The sequence below is a fragment of the Nerophis lumbriciformis genome, linkage group LG14 (assembly GCF_033978685.3).
Source record: "Nerophis lumbriciformis linkage group LG14, RoL_Nlum_v2.1, whole genome shotgun sequence".
Classification (NCBI taxonomy): Eukaryota; Metazoa; Chordata; class Actinopteri; order Syngnathiformes; family Syngnathidae; genus Nerophis; species Nerophis lumbriciformis.
In genome coordinates this window covers 1,812,501-1,834,061 of record NC_084561.2, presented here as the reverse complement: position 1 = coordinate 1,834,061, position 21,561 = coordinate 1,812,501, and the positions used below count along the sequence as shown (strand labels likewise).

Here is a 21,561-nt window from a genome sequence, read left to right as displayed (position 1 = left end):
TCCCAGGATATTATCCGTGTGAGACATCAAGTTACCTGTGAGTAATCCCAGGATATTATCCGTGTGAGACATCAAGTTACCTGTGAGTAATCCCAGGATATTATCTGTGTGAGACATCAAGTTACCTGTGAGTAAACCCAGGATATTATCTGTGTGAGACATCAAGTTACCTGTGAGTAATCCCAGGATATTATCTATGTGAGACATCAGGTTACCTGTGAGTAATCCCAGGATATTATCTATGTGAGACATCAAGTTACCTGTGAGTAATCCCAGGATATTATCTGTGTGAGACATCAGGTTACCTGTGAGTAATCCCAGGATATTATCCGTGTGAGACATCAAGTTACCTGTGAGTAATCCCAGGATATTATCTATGTGAGACATCAAGTTACCTGTGAGTAATCCCAGGATATTATCCGTGTGATACATCAAGTTACCTGTGAGTAATCCCAGGATATTATCTATGTGAGACATCAAGTTACCTGTGAGTAAACCCAGGATATTATCTGTGTGAGACATCAAATTACCTGTGAGTAATCCCAGGATATTATCTATGTGAGACATCAGGTTACCTGTGAGTAATCCCAGGATATTATCTGTGTGAGACATCAGGTTACCTGTGAGTAATCCCAGGATATTATCCGTGTGAGACATCAAGTTACCTGTGAGTAATCCCAGGATATTATCTATGTGAGACATCAAGTTACCTGTGAGTAATCCCAGGATATTATCTATGTGAGACATCAGGTTACCTGTGAGTAATCCCAGGATATTATCCGTGTGAGACATCAAGTTACCTGTGAGTAATCCCAGGATATTATCTATGTGAGACATCAAGTTACCTGTGAGTAATCCCAGGATATTATCCGTGTGAGACATCAATGTGCCAGCGAAGATGAGCGTAACAAAGCCTGAGTTACCTGTAATCGAGCTTTTCAGAAGGTCAAAGAGCCGTGAGACTAGTACCGTATCCTGAATGTGGACCTATCCGCCATGTTCTTGCCTTATCTACTCCTCACATGAGATCATGCCCTGTCAGACCTCCTTCCATCAACACATTTTCTTGACACCTTCCACCCCCAACCCCCCACCTCTTGTCTTTTCCATTTTACCATGGGGCTGACGTGTTGACGTGTCCTCCTTTGTCCTGTCGCCTGGCGTGTCGTCAGCGCTGACCAGATTACAGCTAATGGCCGTCACACTGGGCTGCTATATTTAGATGGGACTGTAGAAAGAGGACTTTTAGTTGATTTTACAAAGCGTGTGTGCAGAGTTCAGACCTACTTTGAGAGTGTGGAGCTGTGAAAGCCTTCCCTCTGGAGCGAGGACAGTAATGATGGTGACAGGATGATAATGAAGGTGGTGATGAAGCAATGACGTGGACGTAACCAGCTTGACTCCTTTCCTCTTCTCTCCTTTCATCCCCAGCCTGAAGCTGGAGTGTGACAAGTTGGCCAGTGAGAAGTCTGAGATGCAGCGTCATTACATCATGGTGAGTGCAGCCTGTCACTCACAACCATGACACCACCAAATGTTTGCTGGGAGTCTGTCCACACCACACCATTCCATTCTTTGGGGTAACGATTCCATTCAGATTTTTGCAATACATTATTTGCTTTGAAAATGAAACAAAAACAAAATGATAATAAAACAATTGCAAAATAGGTTACAAGTAACAAAAGCTCCTCTTGGCTGCTGACATATAACATACACTATATCAGGCCCGCCCCTAACCAATCTGGCGCCCTAGGCAAGATTTTAGGTGGCGCCCCCCCACATCGGCAGTGAAGTGTATATACTCACAAGAAACCGAATAGCTTTGTCTTTGACCTTTTTTTTTTACTTACAACTATATCTAATATATAAAGGGGTGGAAAAGTGACTATTACCTGCAGGGCAAACATTAGCTAACCAGAAGGCAATAACAATGTAAACAAAAAACACCTGCTTAAAAGATCTAATACAATTGTCCCTAATGTTACATTATTATTTTCCATAACAATTTAGCCCCCTCCACAATATTAACCCGACGTTAAAACAGATTATAGATTAGCAATTGCCGAATCATGTAACATTAGCTTAATGCTAAAAAGCCAGGTTACTATCACATTCTGTAACAGACAAATCATTTCATGTAGGCTAACGTTACCTACCTGCTACCTCTGTCTTTTCTCGTTTCTCCTCCTCTTCTTTTCTCTTTTTTCTTCCCTGGGCACCTGACAGTTTTGGCCGTTTTGACATCTTGTGTTGATTTTTTGATGTGGTGACGTCCAAAAAGAGTCATGATACGGGAAGGGAGGGGGCGCACCGTGCGGGGGGTTCCCCCCGGTGGGGGGGCGTAATGTTGTAACAAATAATATTTCTATTAAATAGGCTTTACTTTGCATTTTAATTAACGTGGGATTATTTTTTGTATTTAGAAATAATAGTACCAACTTTTATTTTATTTATTTTTTCTCCAACATTTGTGGCACTGGCGTGGCGCCCCTTGGTGGACGGCGCCCTTAGCATTTGCCTATACGGCCTATGCCACGGGCCGGCCCTGCACTATATGCTCGTTCACATTTGAATTGATGCGCTACCAATTCTTAGTACATGGGAATAGGGATGTCCCGATCCGATATTTGGATCGGATCGGCTGCCGATATTTGCCAAAAATTGCGTATCGGCAAGGCATTGGAAAATGCCGATCCAGATCCAGTTTAAAAAAAAACTCCGGTCCGTGTTTTCCAACGCACCTATTTAAATAATACATTCCACTTTTCCGCTGCTCCGTAATTTCCGTTCCGCATTTTCCAGCACACCTTCAACACATCCACAATTCTCACGCAGTTGCTTTTAGCTGCTGGCATTACACGACAGGCTCTTCTCACTCTTTCCTGTGTCTCCCTCTCACAGACAGCGAGCGCACCTTCTTACACACGTCACATACTGTCACGTCATACGTCACATACTGTCACGTCATACGTCACATACGTATACGCCCTCTCCCAGCAGAGAGCGAGGTAGCGGCATGGCTAACGTTAGCTGTGATGCTAGCGCAGCCGCTAAAGTGCGCGCCTGCTCAAGCGTCCTCTGCGCACGGCAAATCTATGCCACGCACAAAATCAAATTAAAAAAATAAGCGCATAACAATTTTCGACACACTGACACGACAGAGACAACAGTTTTCGTCATCATTGTTCAAATATCGTAACGTCTGTTGAGACGCTTATCTCCATTCGGTGCCACACGTCCACACCATCAAAATGCTGAGGCAAAAATTTCCACATCAACACCGTATGAAAAAGTTAGTGATTTTTTTAGTTGTGATTTCCTTCTCTGCATGAAAGTTTAAAAGTAGCATATATTAATGCAGTATGAAGAAGAATGTTTTAATGTAGACATGCAAGCCTTGAAAGAACATTTTGAAAAATCAATCCTGCAAATGGGTGCATTTCTACCCTATATTTTAACTTTAGATTTATTCTCATATCAAACTCTTTTGGCTGTCTTTTTGACACTTACCCTCCACACCCTGGATTATAAATAATGTAAATAATTCAATGTGATGATCTTGTGTGATGACTGTATTATGATGATAGTATATATCTGATAGTATATATCTGTATCATGAATCAATTTAAGTGGACCCCGACTTAAACAAGTGTAAAAACTTATTGGGGTGTTACCATTTAGTGGTCAATTGTACGGAATATGTACTTCACTGTGCAACCTACTAATAAAAGTCTCAATCAATCAATCAAAACATATAGAATCATCATACTGCTGTGATTATATGCATCAAGTGTTCATTCAAGGCTGAGGCAAAATATCGAGATATATATCGTGTATCGCAATATGGCCTTAAAATATGGCAATATTAAAAAAAGGCCATATCGCCCAGCCCTAGTTCAATGATGCCATTTCTGTTTGTCATGTATCATTTTGTCTATTTTGTGTTTATCCTTGAATAAACAGGTCAGTTTCTTGTTACCAACCATTGTGTATTATTCAAACTCCCCTAATTCAGCTGGCTAGTTGTTATCAAGAGTACTAAAACCCTTTTCAACATGATTCTGACAACTAAGTAGGCTAAATAACTTTAAACTTTAATACATGCTCGGATAGGCCAGTATCGGTCAGTATCGGTATCGGATCGGAAATGCAAAAACAATATCGGTATCGGATCGGAAGTGCAAAAACCTGGATCGGGACATCCCTAGTCTTAGGTCTGAGGTCTTAGGTCTGAGGTGGAATTTCAAAACAATACTTGCAAAGTCAGGTGTGTATCTTGAGCAAGTATTCAGTCCTAATCGTCAGTTGATCCCAGCAGCTAATCGCTGAAAGTGCACAAACAAACCTGGCTGGGAACGCAACACACACACACACACACACACACACACACACACACACACACACACACACACACACACACACACACACACTAATCCTTTAAACGCTCACACACCCTTTGTCTCTAGGGGCCCTGAACAACACCCCCCCGCCCTACATCTTTTTTCCCTTCGCCTCACATACATGTCCACACACACACACACACACACACACACACACACACACACACACACACGCACACACACACAGAAATATGCACTATGCTCCAGCTCAGGGCTAATCTCATTGTATCTGGCAATGTAGCCCTCTGATGTTTCGCCTCTAATTGATCTTCTGACTAGCTTTAATCTCATCTAATCTGCGCCGCCGCATCATGAGGCACACACACACACACACACACACAGACACACACACACGGCTCCGCCTGATGGCGGCAACATAAACACAGTCACAGGCAGTGAAACGCAGAATGATGTACAGGCCTTATTTAGTAAAAGGTCAGGTCTTTGTTTGTTGCACAGCTCACAGCCAACACACGTCTGCTCCAATGAATTACAATACAAAAAATATGAATTATAATACAAAAATGAATTATGAATTAGATCCAATATGGCGGACTGTGCAAAAACATGCTGTGAACATTGATGGTTGACAACATTTGCACATTAAACATGCTTTGCTTTAGCTCCCTTTGTCCCTTTTTTTGCAATTTTTTGTTTGTAGTTTTCAAGTGAATAACACCACACAGACACACACACACACACACACACACACACACACACACACACACACACACACACACACTCCTCTAATAGCATATCGGGTTTCCCCCCCCTTCCCACTCCCCCAGTCAGCAGCACCTCCATTTCCCAAGCGCTGTAATTACTTTAGGGAGCTTCCACATGGGCTTGTGTGTGTGTGTGTGTGTGTGTGTGTGTGTGTGTGTGTGTGTGTGTGTGTGTGTGTGTGTGTGTGTGTGTGTGTGTGTGTGTGTGTGTGTGTGTGTGTGTGTGTGTGTGTGTGTGTGTGTGTGTGCGCGCGCACATGCAAGTATAAGCTTGTGTTTGTGAAAGACTGACCCAGAGGTAAGGAATTACATGTGGGTGGTTTTGTGTGTGTGTGTGTGTGTGCGTGTGTGTGCGTGTGCGTGTGCGTGTGTGCAAGCGAGAGAGGTGTGTGTTGTTTGTTTTGCAGTGCCAGAGTCAGTCCCTCCTACAGACAGCAATTGGTGATTAACTGGCTTTACGCCTAGAGGGTGGCCCCTCTCATTAACACTGAACACACACGCACACACACACACACACACACACACACACACACACACACACACACACACACACACAAAGACAACACAGGCTCATAATCGCTACTATCTCTCCTTTCTCGGACACTTCCTGTTTCCTATTTGTATCAGTTCATCTTTCTGAGTTATATAGATGTCAATACTCTTGCAAAAGCACACATTTTGTCTGCAAGCATTTCCTCTTTGTTTCTAGTCAATTGTGTCACATGTAAGTTGGACTGAATCATCATTTTAATCAGTGTTTCCTAAAAAATAGGTTAAGAATGGGCTGCCAGCGCCCCCTAGTGGACAGCCAAAAAAATGCTTGTTTCTCAGCTGTATGGGTACTCAGTTGTAATACACTTTGTCACCACTTGTGGCAGTAATGACAATATCAAACAGAAGAAGTCTGGAGCTAAAGTCAAGCGCAAAAATTATGACTAAAGTGGCAAAGCTGTATTTTTATTTGCACTTTCATTTTGTTGACGGCTTATTCCAGAAACATGCATATATTTTTATGTATTATTGATTTAATTATTTATTTTAGCACCGCGTAATTGTATGTACAATTATTTTTCATCAGTTTTTATGAGTCCCGTCTTTTGCAGTATATTTGATTAGTATTTATTTTTGTAATCAGCCTGACCACAAAGCCTTGTAATGATCTTTGTGAGTAACACATACTTTCATATCTTTTGACAACATTATTGAATATGATTACTAATGATATTTAAGTGGGCCCCGGGCCCCTGTGTGGTGGAAAAGTTGGGCCCCGAAGTTAAAAAAGTTAAGAACCCCCAATTTAAATACTTGAATAATATTAATAAATAGAATAGAAAACAGAGAAGTGAAGTTTTTACAGTACTTTAAATGCATACATTCCACTGTGTAAGTGTGTACATTGTGCACAATTGGAGCAGAAATTGATAATTGATCGTTAAAAAAAAAAAAATGGTGGCATTTTGGAAATGTTCTGTTGGTTCCTCGTAGAAAACAAAAGATTTATCTGTCTTTTTTTTTTTTTGTAGTACTATGAGATGTCCTACGGGCTCAACATTGAGATGCACAAACAGGTGAGTCAATGTTTACCTCTTCTGACAACACAATATTGTCCATCCGCCCCCCGCTTATTCCCTTTGGGGTCGCGGGGGGCGCTGGAGCCTATCTCAGCTACAATCGGGCGGAAGGCGGGGTACACCCTGGACAAGTCGCCACCTCATCGCAGGGCCAACACAAGCTCCTTTCTAATGAGTTCAATTTTCTTATTAAAGAAATTCATAAAGTCATCTGCTGAGTAGGTGGAGCCACTGGGAGGAGTCCCTTGTTGGGTTAGCGATGCTACTGTACTAAACAAATATTTAGGATCGTTTTTGTTGAGGCGGCTGAGATTTGAGTAATATCTGGCTTTAGCTAAGGTAAGCATGCGTTTATAAGTTATTAAACTATCACTCCATGCTTGATGGAAAACCTCAAGTTTAGTCGCGCGCCATTTGCGTTCCAGCTTTCTACATGATAATTTATGAGATCTAGTTTCTTCTGTAAACCATGGGGTACGCCTTTTAGGGGCCCCTTTTTAGCTTTAGTGGTGCTATACTATCAATGGTTTCGCGCAGGGCGTCGTTAAAGTTGTTAGTGAGGTTATCAATAGAGCCCACATCATTTACTATGAGATGTCCTACGGGCTCAACATTGAGATGCACAAACAGGTGAGTCAATGTTTACCACTTCTGACAACACAATATTGTGTGACATCAATATAGCAGCCACTCTGAAACACCCGGGAGGTCCTCGGCCTACGTAGTACCGCTTCTGTTCTTGCAGCCACTCTTAAACACCCGGGAGGTCCTCGGCCTACGTAGTACCGCTTCTGTTCTTGCAGCCACGCAAAGAAAAGTCATACTTGCCAAGCCAGCAGAAGCAAGCGCACCTAAAGCCAAATGGGTGGGCGATTGGCTACGGGCGTGATTAAAGCCGCTGCTCTGGACTTTTAATATGGGCCCGGCGTTGGTGGATAACTCTCTTTCCAAGCGGCTGATTGAATGAGTGTGAACACACCCTTAGGGACGTGCCGCACTAAGACCACAAATAATAACAAAAAGATTGAGTTTTCCAAGCAAAGCCAGCCTTCTAGACACCTGCAGACTACTGATTGGCAGGTGTGAGATACAGCCACACTTCCTGCACAAATCAGCTCCTACTACTCCTAGTGGACTACTACTATACTGTGTGGAACAATTTCCTTTGTGGATCATTAAAGTTTGTCTAAGTCTAAGTCTAGGGGACACGCTTCCAGGCCTGCCCAGCCAGTACCATAAGGGTCTCACCTCCGATCCGATTTTGATTTTGGATATCTGTCTACAAAAACAAGTATTGGATGATATCGACTTGCTTCTAAAACAGGCGTGTCCAAACTACGGCCCGCAGGCGTCTTCAATTTGACCCGCGAGACGTCTTGACTTCAATAAGGAATCTAGGCCACAGAGAGATTTCAATTCATTTTAAAAGTCTGACACTTGCAGTGCTAGCACTTTTATGCAATCTTGTGGACAACATGAGTAATTCATGTCAATGACCTTTAATTACGATCTGAATTAATTCATGTGCAGCATTTACTTATATGACCCAATGAAAACAACCTTCCCAAGTCATGGTGCAAAAAATATATATAATAAAAATGGTCACACATAACACAACCTGCTCACCTTTGTGGATATTATTAAAAAACGTCCATGATTTTTTTTTTAAATAAATCCAAATTACACCCATTTAAATCTATTACAATCTAGTACGATATGAATGAATTCATGTGCAGCATTCACTTATATGACCCAATGAAAACAACCTTCCCGAGTCATGGTGCAAAAAAAATATATATATACCGTATTTTTCGGACTATAAGTCGCTCCGGCCGAAAATGCATAATAAAGAAGAAAAAAACATATATAAGTCGCACTGGAGTATAAGTCGCATTTTTTGGGGAAATGTATTTGATAAAAGCCAACAGCAAAAATAGACATTTGAAAGGCAATTTAAAATAAATGAAGAATAGTGAACAACAGGCTGAATAAGTGTACGTTATATGAGGCATAAATAAGCAACTGGTATGTTAACGTAACATATTATGGTAAGAGTCATTCAAATAACTATAACATATAGAACATGCTATACGTTTACCAAACAATCTGTCACTAAATCCCATGAAATCTTATATGTCTAGTCTCTTACGTCAATGAGATCAATAATATTATTTGATATTTTACGCTAATGTGTTCATCATTTCACACATAAGTCGCTCCTGAGTATAAGTCGCACCCCCGGCCAAACTATGAAAAAAACTGTGACTTATCGTCCGAAAAATACGGTATTCAAAATGGTCAGACATAACACAACCTGCTCACTTTTGTGGATATTATTTAAAAAAACGTCCATGATTTAAAATGTTTTAATCAAAATTACATCTATTACAATCTATTACGATCTGAATGAATTCATGTGCAGCATTTACTTATATGCCCCAATGAAAACAACCTTCCCGAGTCATGGTGAAAAAACATATATATTTATTCAAAATGGTCACACACAACACAACCTGCTCACCTTTGTGGATATTATTAAAAACATCCCAGATTTTTTTTTTAAATAAATAAATAAAAATTACACACATTTAAATCTATTACAATCTATTACGATCTGAATGAATTCATGTGCAGCATTTACTTATATGACCCAATGAAAACAACCTTCCCGAGTCATGGTGCAAAAAAATATGTATATATATATATATATTCAAAATGATCACACATAACACAACCTGCTCACCTTTGTGGATATTATTAAAAAAACGTCCATGATTTTTTTTAAATAATTAAAAATTACACCCATTTAAATCTATTACGATCTATTACGATCTGAATGAATTCATGTGCAGCATTTACTTATATGCCCCAATGAAAACAACCTTCCCAAGTCATGGTGCAAAAAAAATATATATATACCGTATTTTTCGGAGTATAAGTCGCTCCGGCCGAAAATGCATAATAAAGAAGGAAAAAAACATATATAAGTCGCACTGGAGTATAAGTCGCATTTTTGGGGGAAATGTATTTGATAAAAGCCAACAGCAAGAATAGACATTTGAAAGGCAATTTAAAATAAATGAAGAATAGTGAACAACAGGCTGAATAAGTGTACGTTATATGAGGCATAAATAACCAACTGGTATGTTAACGTAACATATTATGGTAAGAGTCATTCAAATAACTATAACATATAGAACATGCTATACAATCTGTCACTCCTAATCGCTAAATCCCATGACATCTTATACGTCTAGTCTCTTACGTCAATGAGATCAATAATATTATTTGATATTTTACGCTAATGTGTTAATCATTTCACACATAAGTCGCTCCTGAGTATAAGTCGCACCCCCGGCCAAACTATGAAAAAAACTGTGACTTATCGTCCGAAAAATACGGTATTCAAAATGGTCAGACATAACACAACCTGCTCACCTTTGTGGATATTATTAAAAAAAAACGTCCATGATTTAAAATGTTTTAATCAAAATTACATCCATTTAAATCTATTACGATCTGAATGAATTCATGTGCAGCATTTACTTATATGCCCCAATGAAAACAACCTTCCCGAGTCATGGTGAAAAAAATATATATATATATTGAAAATTATCACACACAACACAACCTGCTCACCTTTGTGGATATTATTAAAAACATCCCTGATTTTTTTTTTAAATAAATAAATAAAAATTACACCCATTTAAATCTATTACAATCTATTACGATCTGAATGAATTCATGTGCAGCATTTACTTATATGACCCAATGAAAACAACTTTCCCGAGTCATGGTGCAAAAAAATATATTTATTCAAAATGGTCACACACAACACAACCTGCTCACCTTTGTGGATATTATTAAAAACATCCCTGATTTTTTTTAAAATAAATAAATAGAAATTACACCCATTTAAATCTATTACAATCTATTACGATCTGAATGAATTCATGTGCAGCATTTACTTATATGACCCAATGAAAACAACCTTCCCGAGTCATAGTGCAAAAAAATATTTATATATATATATATATATATATATTCAAAATGATCACAGATAACACAACCTGCTCACCTTTGTGGATATTATTAAAAAACGTCCATGATTTTAAAAAAATAATTAAAAATTACACCCATTTAAATCTATTACGATCTATTACGATCTGAATGAATTCATGTGCAGCATTTACTCATATGCCCCAATGAAAACAACCTTCCCGAGTCATGGTGCAAAAAATATATATATATTGAAAATGATCACACAACACAACCTGCTCACTTTTGTGGATATTATAAAAAAAAAACGTCCATGATTTAAAATGTTTTAATCAAAATTACATCCATTTAAATCTATTACGATCTGAATGAATTCATGTGCAGCATTTACTTATATGCCCCAATGAAAACAACCTTCCCGAGTCATGGTGAAAAAAAAAAAAATTTCAAAATGGTCACACACAACACAACCTGCTCACCTTTGTGGATATTATTAAAAACATCCCTGATTTTTTTTTAAATAAATAAATAAAAATTACACCCATTTAAATCTATTACGATCTGAATGAATTCATGTGCAGCATTTACTTATATGCCCCAATGAAAACAACCTTCCCGAGTCATGGTGCAGAAAAATATGTATATATATATATATATATATATATATTCAAAATGATCGCAGATAACACAACCTGCTCACCTTTGTGGATATTATTAAAAAACGTCCATGATTTTAAAAAAATAATTAAAAATGACACCCATTTAAATCTATTACAAAGCATTATGGGAAAAATGCAATACACTTTCTCCACACGTATCCATGTTTGGCACATTTTAGCTGCTTGATATTTCTGATTGATTACAAAACTTTAAGGGGGTCGTCACAGAAGTAAACAACTTCAACAAACACTTAAAATCCAATTATATTAGTTATTAATTAGATATCCATTATATTAATATAATATGTACCCATCCATCCATTTTGTACCGCTTGTCCCTCTATAGTTACCTGACATGCTCTTTTGGCCCACAACCAAAGTTTTGTGGCCCAATGCGGTCCTCCAATTAACATCAAGGTTATTCTTTTCTTCTGCTTTCCTCAAGTCATTTATACAAATGGTACGCTATAGGAGCGAGCAGCTACACAGCAGCTAAGCACGCAATAGCACACAAGCTCAAGTGTTTTTCATTGAACAATATTGCAGCACATTTGCAGATATCAACAAGTGTCAAATAATGAAAGTAGATAGATACAAAGTGTCCAAGGCAAAGAAGTATTCAGTAACAAACATAAGAGGGTGGAAGTGGTGTGAAATAGGTCGGCGCGCACGCAGAGTGTGTTTTTTACGCTCAAGGATTCTGTCACTGTTCTGACGCCATATTGTCCAGGTCAGAGTGACGAAGAACACAGCACTTCCAGCGTAGTCAACTCATACAATCAATGTTCTTGATTGGAATAAGACGTCGCCACTTTTGTCGCAACTTTGCAAAAAAAAAAAGCTGCTGTGAAATCCTGCATTTCAAGACGCTACAGTCAGGGAAAAAAACCTTCTAGGCTTCCTATTGGACATGTTGCAGAGAAGAGTCGGGGCTGGGGGCTCCTCCATCAGAGCTGGGGGAGGCATTTATGCAGGGGAGTGATCATGTCCCTCAGCACACACACACACACACACACACGTACGTGTTATGACTGACGGCACATGCTGGCAGGCATATTAGAAGAGGCATGTAGGCTTTGACAAATGGACGCACAAACGCCGCCATTATTTAACGCCCTTCAACATAGATGCATGCAAACCAGACCAGCTTGGAAGTGCAGGCTTGTCGTACATGCAGGTGCAACACACACACACACACACACACACACAGGTTTGTGTGTGTGCAATTCACCACACTCATCCATCTCCTTTATCTGATAGAGATGTGTGTGTGTGTGTGTTAGGGCTGCAGCTAACGATTATTTTTCTATCGATTAATCTATAGATTATTTTTTTCGATTAATCGGTTAATCTATAGATTATTTTTTTCGATTAATCTATAGATTTTTATTTAAAATGAAGAGGAAAAAATAAATGTAGGCCAGTTTTTTCAAAAGGCATGGCTTTTATTTACAAAAAAAAAAGGATGGCCACTCAGTCAACATTGACAACAACATGACAAAATATTCTGTAACAATGTAAACATTTAAAACTTTTAACATTTAACAAAATTAAAAGTAGCTTATTTGCTTTTTAATGTGCAAATATAAAAGTAAACATCCAGTGCAAATCTTAATATTCTGGAATAGTATAAGCATTTCAAAAGTAAAAGTATTGCTTATTTTGCTTTAAAATGTGCAAAAATAAAGATAAACATCCAATACAAAAAAGTGCAAAACGGAAATATTCTGTAACAAGTGTAAACATTTCAACAAAAGTAAAAGTATTGCTTATTTGCTAAAATGTGCAAAAATAAAGCTAAACATCCAATACAAAAAAGTGTACAGTGTAAACATTTCAACAAAAGTAAAAGTATTGCTTATTTTGCTTAATAACACAACAATGATAGTATGATTAAAGTGAAAGTTAATTGTTGGTTTGTACATAGTATATGTAACTGTTAATGTTGTAAAAGGTATTTGCACAACTAATTAACGTTAGCGTTTGTGACACGTCTTGTGCCGTGGGGTTCTTTCAGGACCGACAGACTGAACGCCAGACGGCTTTGCCAGGTTTACAATCTTTTAATTTTACACAAAGTCTTTTCTCTTCCAACTCTTTTCTCTTTCTTTCCTCGCTTTTCAGCTCCTCTTCCTCGCTCGCTCGTCGTCCCCTGTCTCTTGCGACGTCGCTCCCGGCGCGCCCCGCCTCGCCGCTCGCTCGCCGCCGCCGCCTCTCCACAGCGTTAAAGAGGAGCGCGTCTTTGTAAACACTGAACAGGCACGCCAAACGCGCCTCTCAGAGCAAACGGTGCTTTAGTTTATGAATTTACAACGCAGATACAAATGACACATTCATGTTTTTGTGTAATAATGACAACGTATACGCACGCGGACGATTGACTTGTTGATAGTGATGGCAAGAACGCTGTCGCGGGTTTTCTTTTCAAATGTTCGTTCATAGCCGTTGTGCTGCTATGATAGGCCATTTCCGCTCGACACAGTGTGCATACAACAACATTATTAGGCCGTTTATTGAAATACTCAGACACGCGTGCGTGCGTGTGTGTGTGTTCTGGCAATGCTTACTTAATGGGGACATGGCTCTGTTTACAGCAGGGGTGCTCATTACGTCGATCGCGAGCTACCGGTCGATCTCGGAGGGTGTGTCAGTCGATCACCAGCCAGGCATTAAAAAAATAGTCCTAAAAATGAGCGATCATAAATCTTCACTATGACGTCACTTTCGTCACTTGATTGACATTCACGGCACCCGAGGGTCTTCTGAGATGACGCTGGCTGCTGCCAGCTCATTAAAATGACCGACTGGAAGGCGAGAAACACTTTATTTCAACGGACTCTGGCGCCGTACCCGTCGTCAAAACTCCAAAGACCGACTGCACAGTTGCACAATAAAAGCTCTGCTTCATCCTGCCTGCGCTACCAAAATAAGAGTCTCAGAAAGCTGGCGTGCACAAGCTAGCAAGCTACGGAGTTTGCCGACAATGTATTTCTTGTAAAGTGTATACAAAGGAGTACGGAAGCTGGACAAATAAGATGCCAAAAACCAACCACTTTCATGTGGTATTGGACAGAAAGGAGGACTTTTTTTCTCCTCCATTCGAAAATGCGGACGTTATCATCACCACTGTCTGATTCCTATCAATGCAAGTCATCAGAATCAGGTAATACACCAACTTATATTCTTGTCTTCATGAAAGAAAGGAATCTATATGTGTTAAACATGCTTGTATTATCTTTAAACACCTTTAAGTTGTTAACAATATTAACTATATGTGTTAAACATGCTTGTTTTATCTTTAACCACCTTTAAGTTGTTAACAATATTAACTATTTGTGTTAAACATGCTTGTATTATCTTTAAACACCTTTAAGTTGTTAACAATATTAACTATATGTGTTAAACATGCTTGTATTATTTTTAACCACCTTTAACTTGTTAACAATATTAACTATATGTGTTAAACATGCTTGCATTATCATTAAACACATTTAACTTGTTAACAAAAACATATATTTCATAAATAAGTAAATATAAATTATATATATAAAATGAGGTAGATCCCCACGACTTGATCAATTGAAAAGTAGCTCGCCTGCAGAAAAAGTGTGAGCACCCCTGGTTTACACAGTCACCTTTAGGGGACCTCTGACGGTATGAGGACAAAAAAACAGGTCCCCTAAAGCAGTGGTCCTTTAAAATGGACTAAAGTCCCCCCAATGTGATGAGTTCAGGTAACCTCAGATCCTTTTGTATTTCATTCCATGACAATGGAGCACAAAATCTGAAGGCTTTTTTTTTTCTTTTTTTTTTTTTCTTTTACTGAGACTTGTGTTGGCTCTAGGAACCAACAGGCCAAGGATGTTCTGTGACCTGAACTTTAGCACCTGGATTCTCTGCACATAACAGAACATAAATAAAGGGGAACCGGACCAAGAAGTGATTTATATGTAAAAATCATCCATTGAGAAAATCTGCGGACTTTGACAAAGATGGACAGTTTGACGTCGCAAAACCCACTTCTAACCTAATCCAAGGTGGCAAAAAAGTGGCAAAAAGTACAATACTTACAATATTAATACTTTTTAGGGTACAACAAAAGACTAGTTTCAGCAAAAACTGAAAAAATTGGTACTGTTGAGTATCGGTACCGTTTCCCAGGTACCAGGAATTGGTACCGTATGTGAAAGGTACCCATCCCTACTTAGGCGTACACGTAAAGGGAGAGTAGATCGATCCATAAATTAGTAGTGTCGACCCCAAGGATAGTATCAGTTTATGATCCATACTAGAGGGATTATATAGATCTTCTTATTTTTACAAAGTCAGTCTGATGTTGTTTTTGTTATTGTTGATGCCAGGATTTAAAGAGTACAAGGTACTAGTTTTGACTTTTTTGTATTTATTGTTGACTTTGTTGTGATCAAACAATTGTAGTTCGAATAGTGCGTTGACATTGTTACACGGTCAATAACACACACTATAAATACCGTATTTTCCGCACCATAAGGCGCCCTGGGTTATAAGCCGCGCCTTCAATGAACGGCATATTTCAAAACTTTGTCCACCTATAAGCCGCCCCGTGTTATAAGCCGCATCTAACTGCGCTAAAGGAATGTCAAAAAAACAGTCAGATAGGTCAGTCAAACTTTAATAATATATTAAAAACCAGCGTGATGTGGGCGCGCATGGAGTCGTATATCAACATGGACGGAGCTGCGTGAAAAAAGCCACCCGGCCTCTTCGCGTAAACTTAAACTTACCTTAACCACTCGCTCATCTTTTCTTCATCCATCCCTTCGAGTTAGCTTTTATGATGACGCCGGCTGGAAAGGTCTCTTTTGGCAAGGTCTTCCTTTTGAATATCACCATGGGTGGAAGTTTCTGGCCATTAGCATGGCAAGCTAGAACCACAGTGAAGGATGACTTCTCATTCCCTGTGGTGCGAATATTCACCGTACGTGCTCCCGTTGTATCCACAGTGCGGTTCACAGGAATATCAAAAGTCAGTGGAACCTCGTCCATGTTGATAATGTTCTCTGGCCGGATCTTTTTTTCAGCTATCTTGTTTTTACAATATGCACGGAAAGTAGCCAGCTTTTCTTGAAAGTCTTTAGGCAGTTGCTGTGAAATAGTAGTCCGTGTGCGGATGGAGAGATTGCGTCTTTTCATGAACCGGAAACCTGTCGCTTAGGAGGAGCCATTTTGTGGTCTTTACAGATGTAAACACACAAAGGAAATGAAACGTAATATCCGCGCGCTTCTTCTTCTTCTTCTACGCGGGCGGGTGGTTGCTTACAGTAGAAGAAGAAGCGCTTCCTGTTCTATGGGGGCGGGTGCTTACCTTGGCGGTTGCTTGCGTAGAAGAAGAAGCACTTCCTCTTCTACGGGGAAAAAAGATGGCGGCTGTTTACCGTAGTTGCAAGACCGAAACTTTATGAAAATGAATCTTAATATTAATCCATATATAAAGCGCACCGGGTTATAAGCCGCACTGTCAGCTTTTGAGTAAATTTGTGGTTTTTAGGTGCGGCTAATAGTGCGGAAAATACGGTACATACAACAATGTACAGTTAATACATGTGATCCGTATTGCCAATCTCACGCATGGATGATCAGGACATCAATCACAACATAATGGATGTGCTTCTGTTTGAGCTACAATGACAACAGGCTTTCATTTTTCTGCATTTTGTTAACGGTGATATACAATCCAGGCTAAAACTGCCATGCTTTTATTTTGCCCTGAACAGGAAGTCAGTGAGTGCATGTTTCAATGCTGTTTAATTAGACCAGTGGTTCTTAACCTGGGTTGGATGGAACCCTAGGGGTTGGGTGAGTCGGGCTCAGGGGTTCGGCGGAGGTCAAGACACACCCGACTCATCGTGTAAATACAAACTTCTCCCTATCGGCGTATTACGGATACGACAACAGCTGACTGATTTGCAGGTGTGTAATTTGTTGTGAGTTTATGCACTGTGTTGGTTTTGTTCTTTGAACAAGGTGATGTTCATGCACGCTTCATTTTGTGCACCAGTAAAAAAACATGGTAACACTTTAGTATGGGGAACATATTCACCATTAATTAGTTGCTTATTAACATGCAAATTAGTAACATATTGGCTCTTAACTAGTCATTATTAAGTACTTATTAATGCCTTATTCGCAGAGGTGGGTAGTAACGCGCTACATTTACTCCATTACATCTTCTTGAGTAACTTTTGGGATAAATTGTACTTCTAAGAGTAGTTTTAACGCAACATACTTTTACTTTTACTTGAGTATATTTATAGAGAAGAAACGCTACTTTTACTCCGCTACTTTTACTCCGCTACTTTTATCTACATTCAGCTCGCTACTCGCTACTAATTTTGATCGATCTGTTAATGCACGCTTTGTTTGTTTTGGTCTGTCAGACAGACCTTCAAAGTGCCTGCCTTACTGGTGACGTTTCACTTCGTTCCACCAATCAGATGCAGTCACTGGTGACGTTGGACCAATCAAACAGAGCCAGGCGGTCACATGACCTGACTTAAACAAGTTGAAAAACGTATTCGGGTGTTACCATTTAGTGGTCAATTGTACGGAATATGTACTGTACTGTGCAATCTACTAATAAAAGTTCCAATCAATCAATCAAAAGTATGAAGGAAACAAGACCCTTTTTTATTTCAACCGTACATCCCGTCAAAAGCCTAAAGACTGACTGCACAGTTCCTGTCTTCACAATAAAAGTGCCGCTCCATCGCGCCTGCGCTTTCAAAATAAGAGTCTCCGAAAGCCAGCGCAAACAAGCTAGCAAGCTACGGAGTTTGCCGCCAATATATTTCTTGTAAAGTGTATAAAAACGAATATGGAAGCTGGACAAATAAGATGCCAAAAACCAACCACTTTCATGTGGTATTAGACAGAAAGGAGGAACTTTTTTTCTCCTCCATTTGAAAACGTGGACGTTATCATCACGACTGTCTGATTACAATCAATGCAAGTCATCAGAATCAGGTAATACACCAACTTATATTCTTGTCTTCATGAAAGAAAGGAATCTATATGTGTTAAACATGCATGTATATTCATTAAAACACCTTTAACATGCAAACAAAAACGGCAAAATAAATAAATATAAATTATATACTGTATATATCAATGTATGTATACATATATATATATATATATATATATATATATATATATATATATATATATGTATGTGTATATGTTACTCATCAGTTACTCAGTACTTGAGTAGTTTTTTCACAACATACTTTTTACTTTTACTCAAGTAAATATTTGGGTGACTACTCCTTACTTTTACTTGAGTAATAAATCTCTAAAGTAACAGTACTCTTACTTGAGTACAATTTCTGGCTACTCTACCCACCTCTGCTTATTCGGCATGACCTTATAATAACCCTAACCAAATAACTCTAAATTAAGTCTTTGTTACTTAGAATATGTTCCCCTCGTCTCCAAAAAACTCTAAATTAAGTCTTTGTTACTTAGAATATGTTCCCCTAGTCTCCAAATAACTCTAAATTAAGTCTTTGTTACTTAGAATATGTTCCTCATACTAAAGTGTTACCAACAACATATAACTTTGTCTTGAATTTGAAAAAAAAACCAACATTTTATTTTCCACTAAAGAAGGGTTGGGTGAATGTGCATATGAAACTGCTGTGTTTCGCTACCTCCAACAAGGTTAAGAACCACTGCTTTACACCTTAGTGATAATGATGAAGGTAACAATACTACAACACAAGTCCACATAAATGGAAGTGTCAAGACTTGATCTTGGGTGTTAGCTTTTCCGGGATGCAACGGAAAGTTGGCACGGGCGAGACGGGAATGAAGGTACATGATTTATTTATTAACTATAAATACAAAAAAAAGGATCAAACAAAAAGCGCGCACAGTGGCGGAGAATAAACTATGAAACCAAAAGACTATAGCAAAAAAGTACAAACGAAAAAACACGCACAATGGCGGAGAACAAAATATGAAAAATTAAAGAAAACTTGCAAACTATGGCTTGAATAAAGAAAACTTACTTGGCATGGACAAAAAAGGAGCAGCGTGAACGATGGACATGAAAAAATGGACAGAGCATAAATGTGGTGAGGTCGTCAGAAAGACAAACTGAAAAACACTGAACTTAAATACTACAGACATGATTAACGAAAACAGGTGCGTGACTCAAGACGTGAAACAGGTGCGTGACGTGACAGGTGAAAACTAATGGGTTGCTATGGTGACAATCAAGAGTGCACAATGAGTCCAAACGTGGAACAGGTGAAACTAATGGGGTAATCATGGAAACAAGACAAGGGAGTGAAAAGACAGAAACTAAAGAGTCCAATAACTAAACAAAACATGACTTAAAACAAAACATGATTACACAGACATGACAGGAAGAAAGCAGGGCTGTTCAAAGCTTGGTCAAAAGTTCATTTTGTAATTGTCCCAGCAGATAAAATGAAACATGTTTCAGTCCTGAACAGTGTAAACAGCGCACTCAGTTCCACGGGCGATACTGATTATTGGTATCAGCAAATTGGCTGTTTTGGACTTTTGTTGGAAATATATTCCCAGACTTAACCTTTGATTTCCTGTTAGAAGATAACAGCCTTTTACTCATTCTTACCACGCTCTCATTCCAATGACAAACATCAGGTATGACCTTCTCTAACTGAGACACACACACACACACACACACACACACACACACACACACACACACACACACACACACACACACACACAGGCTAATTGCGCCCAATCCCTATCTTTCTCACACGCAAGTCTATTATCACATTCTGCTGGTAATCAGCCAATCCGCCCAAGATATGCAAATGAGGAGTAATTGTGTTAGAGCGTAATTGTAGGCGAGATGAGGAGCATGCAGAGATGAGGAGACCCTCCTCAGCATGCAGAGCACAGATTCTTCTATCTGCTCGTCATCACGCACACGCGCTGACATCTTGGAAGCATCTCTCAGGGAGCTCACACAATATTACACTCTCTCAGCAGCGTTTACCTCGTTTCTTGTCACCTGCTGCTTTCATCTTGCTGTCCAACTATACTAGCACTACAACAATACTGACACACACTAGCACTACAACAATACTGACACACACTAGCACTACAACAATACTGACACACACTAGCACTACAACAATACTGCCAGCTAGTATGCATGACACACACAAGACTCAGTTTTCCTTGCTTACTGTATCTGCTCCAAAAGGCTCAACAAAAACAGAATCGTAGGAAAACTAAAGGTTAAGGTGTGGACCCCAGGTTGCAGAGACAGAGGCAGGATAGTTCAACTACCTTTTCTCGCAGATCCTTTGACAATTCTTTTGCCTTCCCCGTGACTCAGAATCCAGAAACATGTGTTGCAGCACTGGATGAAAAGATGCAATGGTCTGTCAGAAGCCCAGAAACTCACTCACCTTTTATACACGCACATTCATTACAAACAAACATGTCACAGGTGAGGATTGGAACCTTGATTAGCCATCCAAACCTGTTTGTGTCAACTTTTGTGCATGTTATCAGATCAAAGTCACTGGGGTATGTCAACTTTTGATCAGGGTCATTTGGGTACTTTCTTTTGTCATTTTGATTTAAAAAGAGTAAACACAGTTGTTTGCCAATAAATAGCTTCACACAACCATTAAGCATGAGTGGAAGAAAGGTTTTTGTGTTATCATTCATATTCTCTGAAGAAGGGCCAAGAAATCATCAATTCTCCCAGGGTATGTCAACTTATGAGCACGACTGTGTGTGTGTGTGTGTGTGTGCATGCGTGCGTGCGTGCGTGCGTGCGTGCGTGCGTGCGTGCGTGCGTGCGTGCATAGATAGATATACTGTATATAAATACATACATACATAGATATACTGTATGTATACATACATACACATATATAAACGCACATATATATATCTATGTATATGTGTATATATGTATGTGTGTATATGTATGTACGTATATATGTATGTGTGTATGTGTATATATATGTATGTATGTGTATATATGTATGTTTATATATATATATATGTATGTATGTGTATTTATTTATGTTTATATATATATATGTATGTATATATATATATATATATATATATATATATATATATGTATATATATATACATATATATGTATGTATGTGTATATATGTATGTTTATATATATGTATGTATGTG

General features: G+C 39.0%; 1 protein-coding gene across 2 annotated transcripts in view; it reads left to right on the top strand.

The window, feature by feature from the left end:
• tle5 (TLE family member 5, transcriptional modulator) overlaps positions 1 to 21,561 on the top strand; it is an 89,784-nt gene that overhangs the window by 56,906 nt on the left and 11,317 nt on the right. For both annotated transcript variants that reach the window (XM_061976268.2, XM_061976267.2), the window contains exons 3-4: positions 1,432 to 1,495; positions 6,649 to 6,693. In XM_061976268.2, coding sequence (XP_061832252.1) covers positions 1,432 to 1,495; positions 6,649 to 6,693 — 109 coding nt within the window. The remainder of the gene's footprint in view (positions 1 to 1,431; positions 1,496 to 6,648; positions 6,694 to 21,561) is intronic.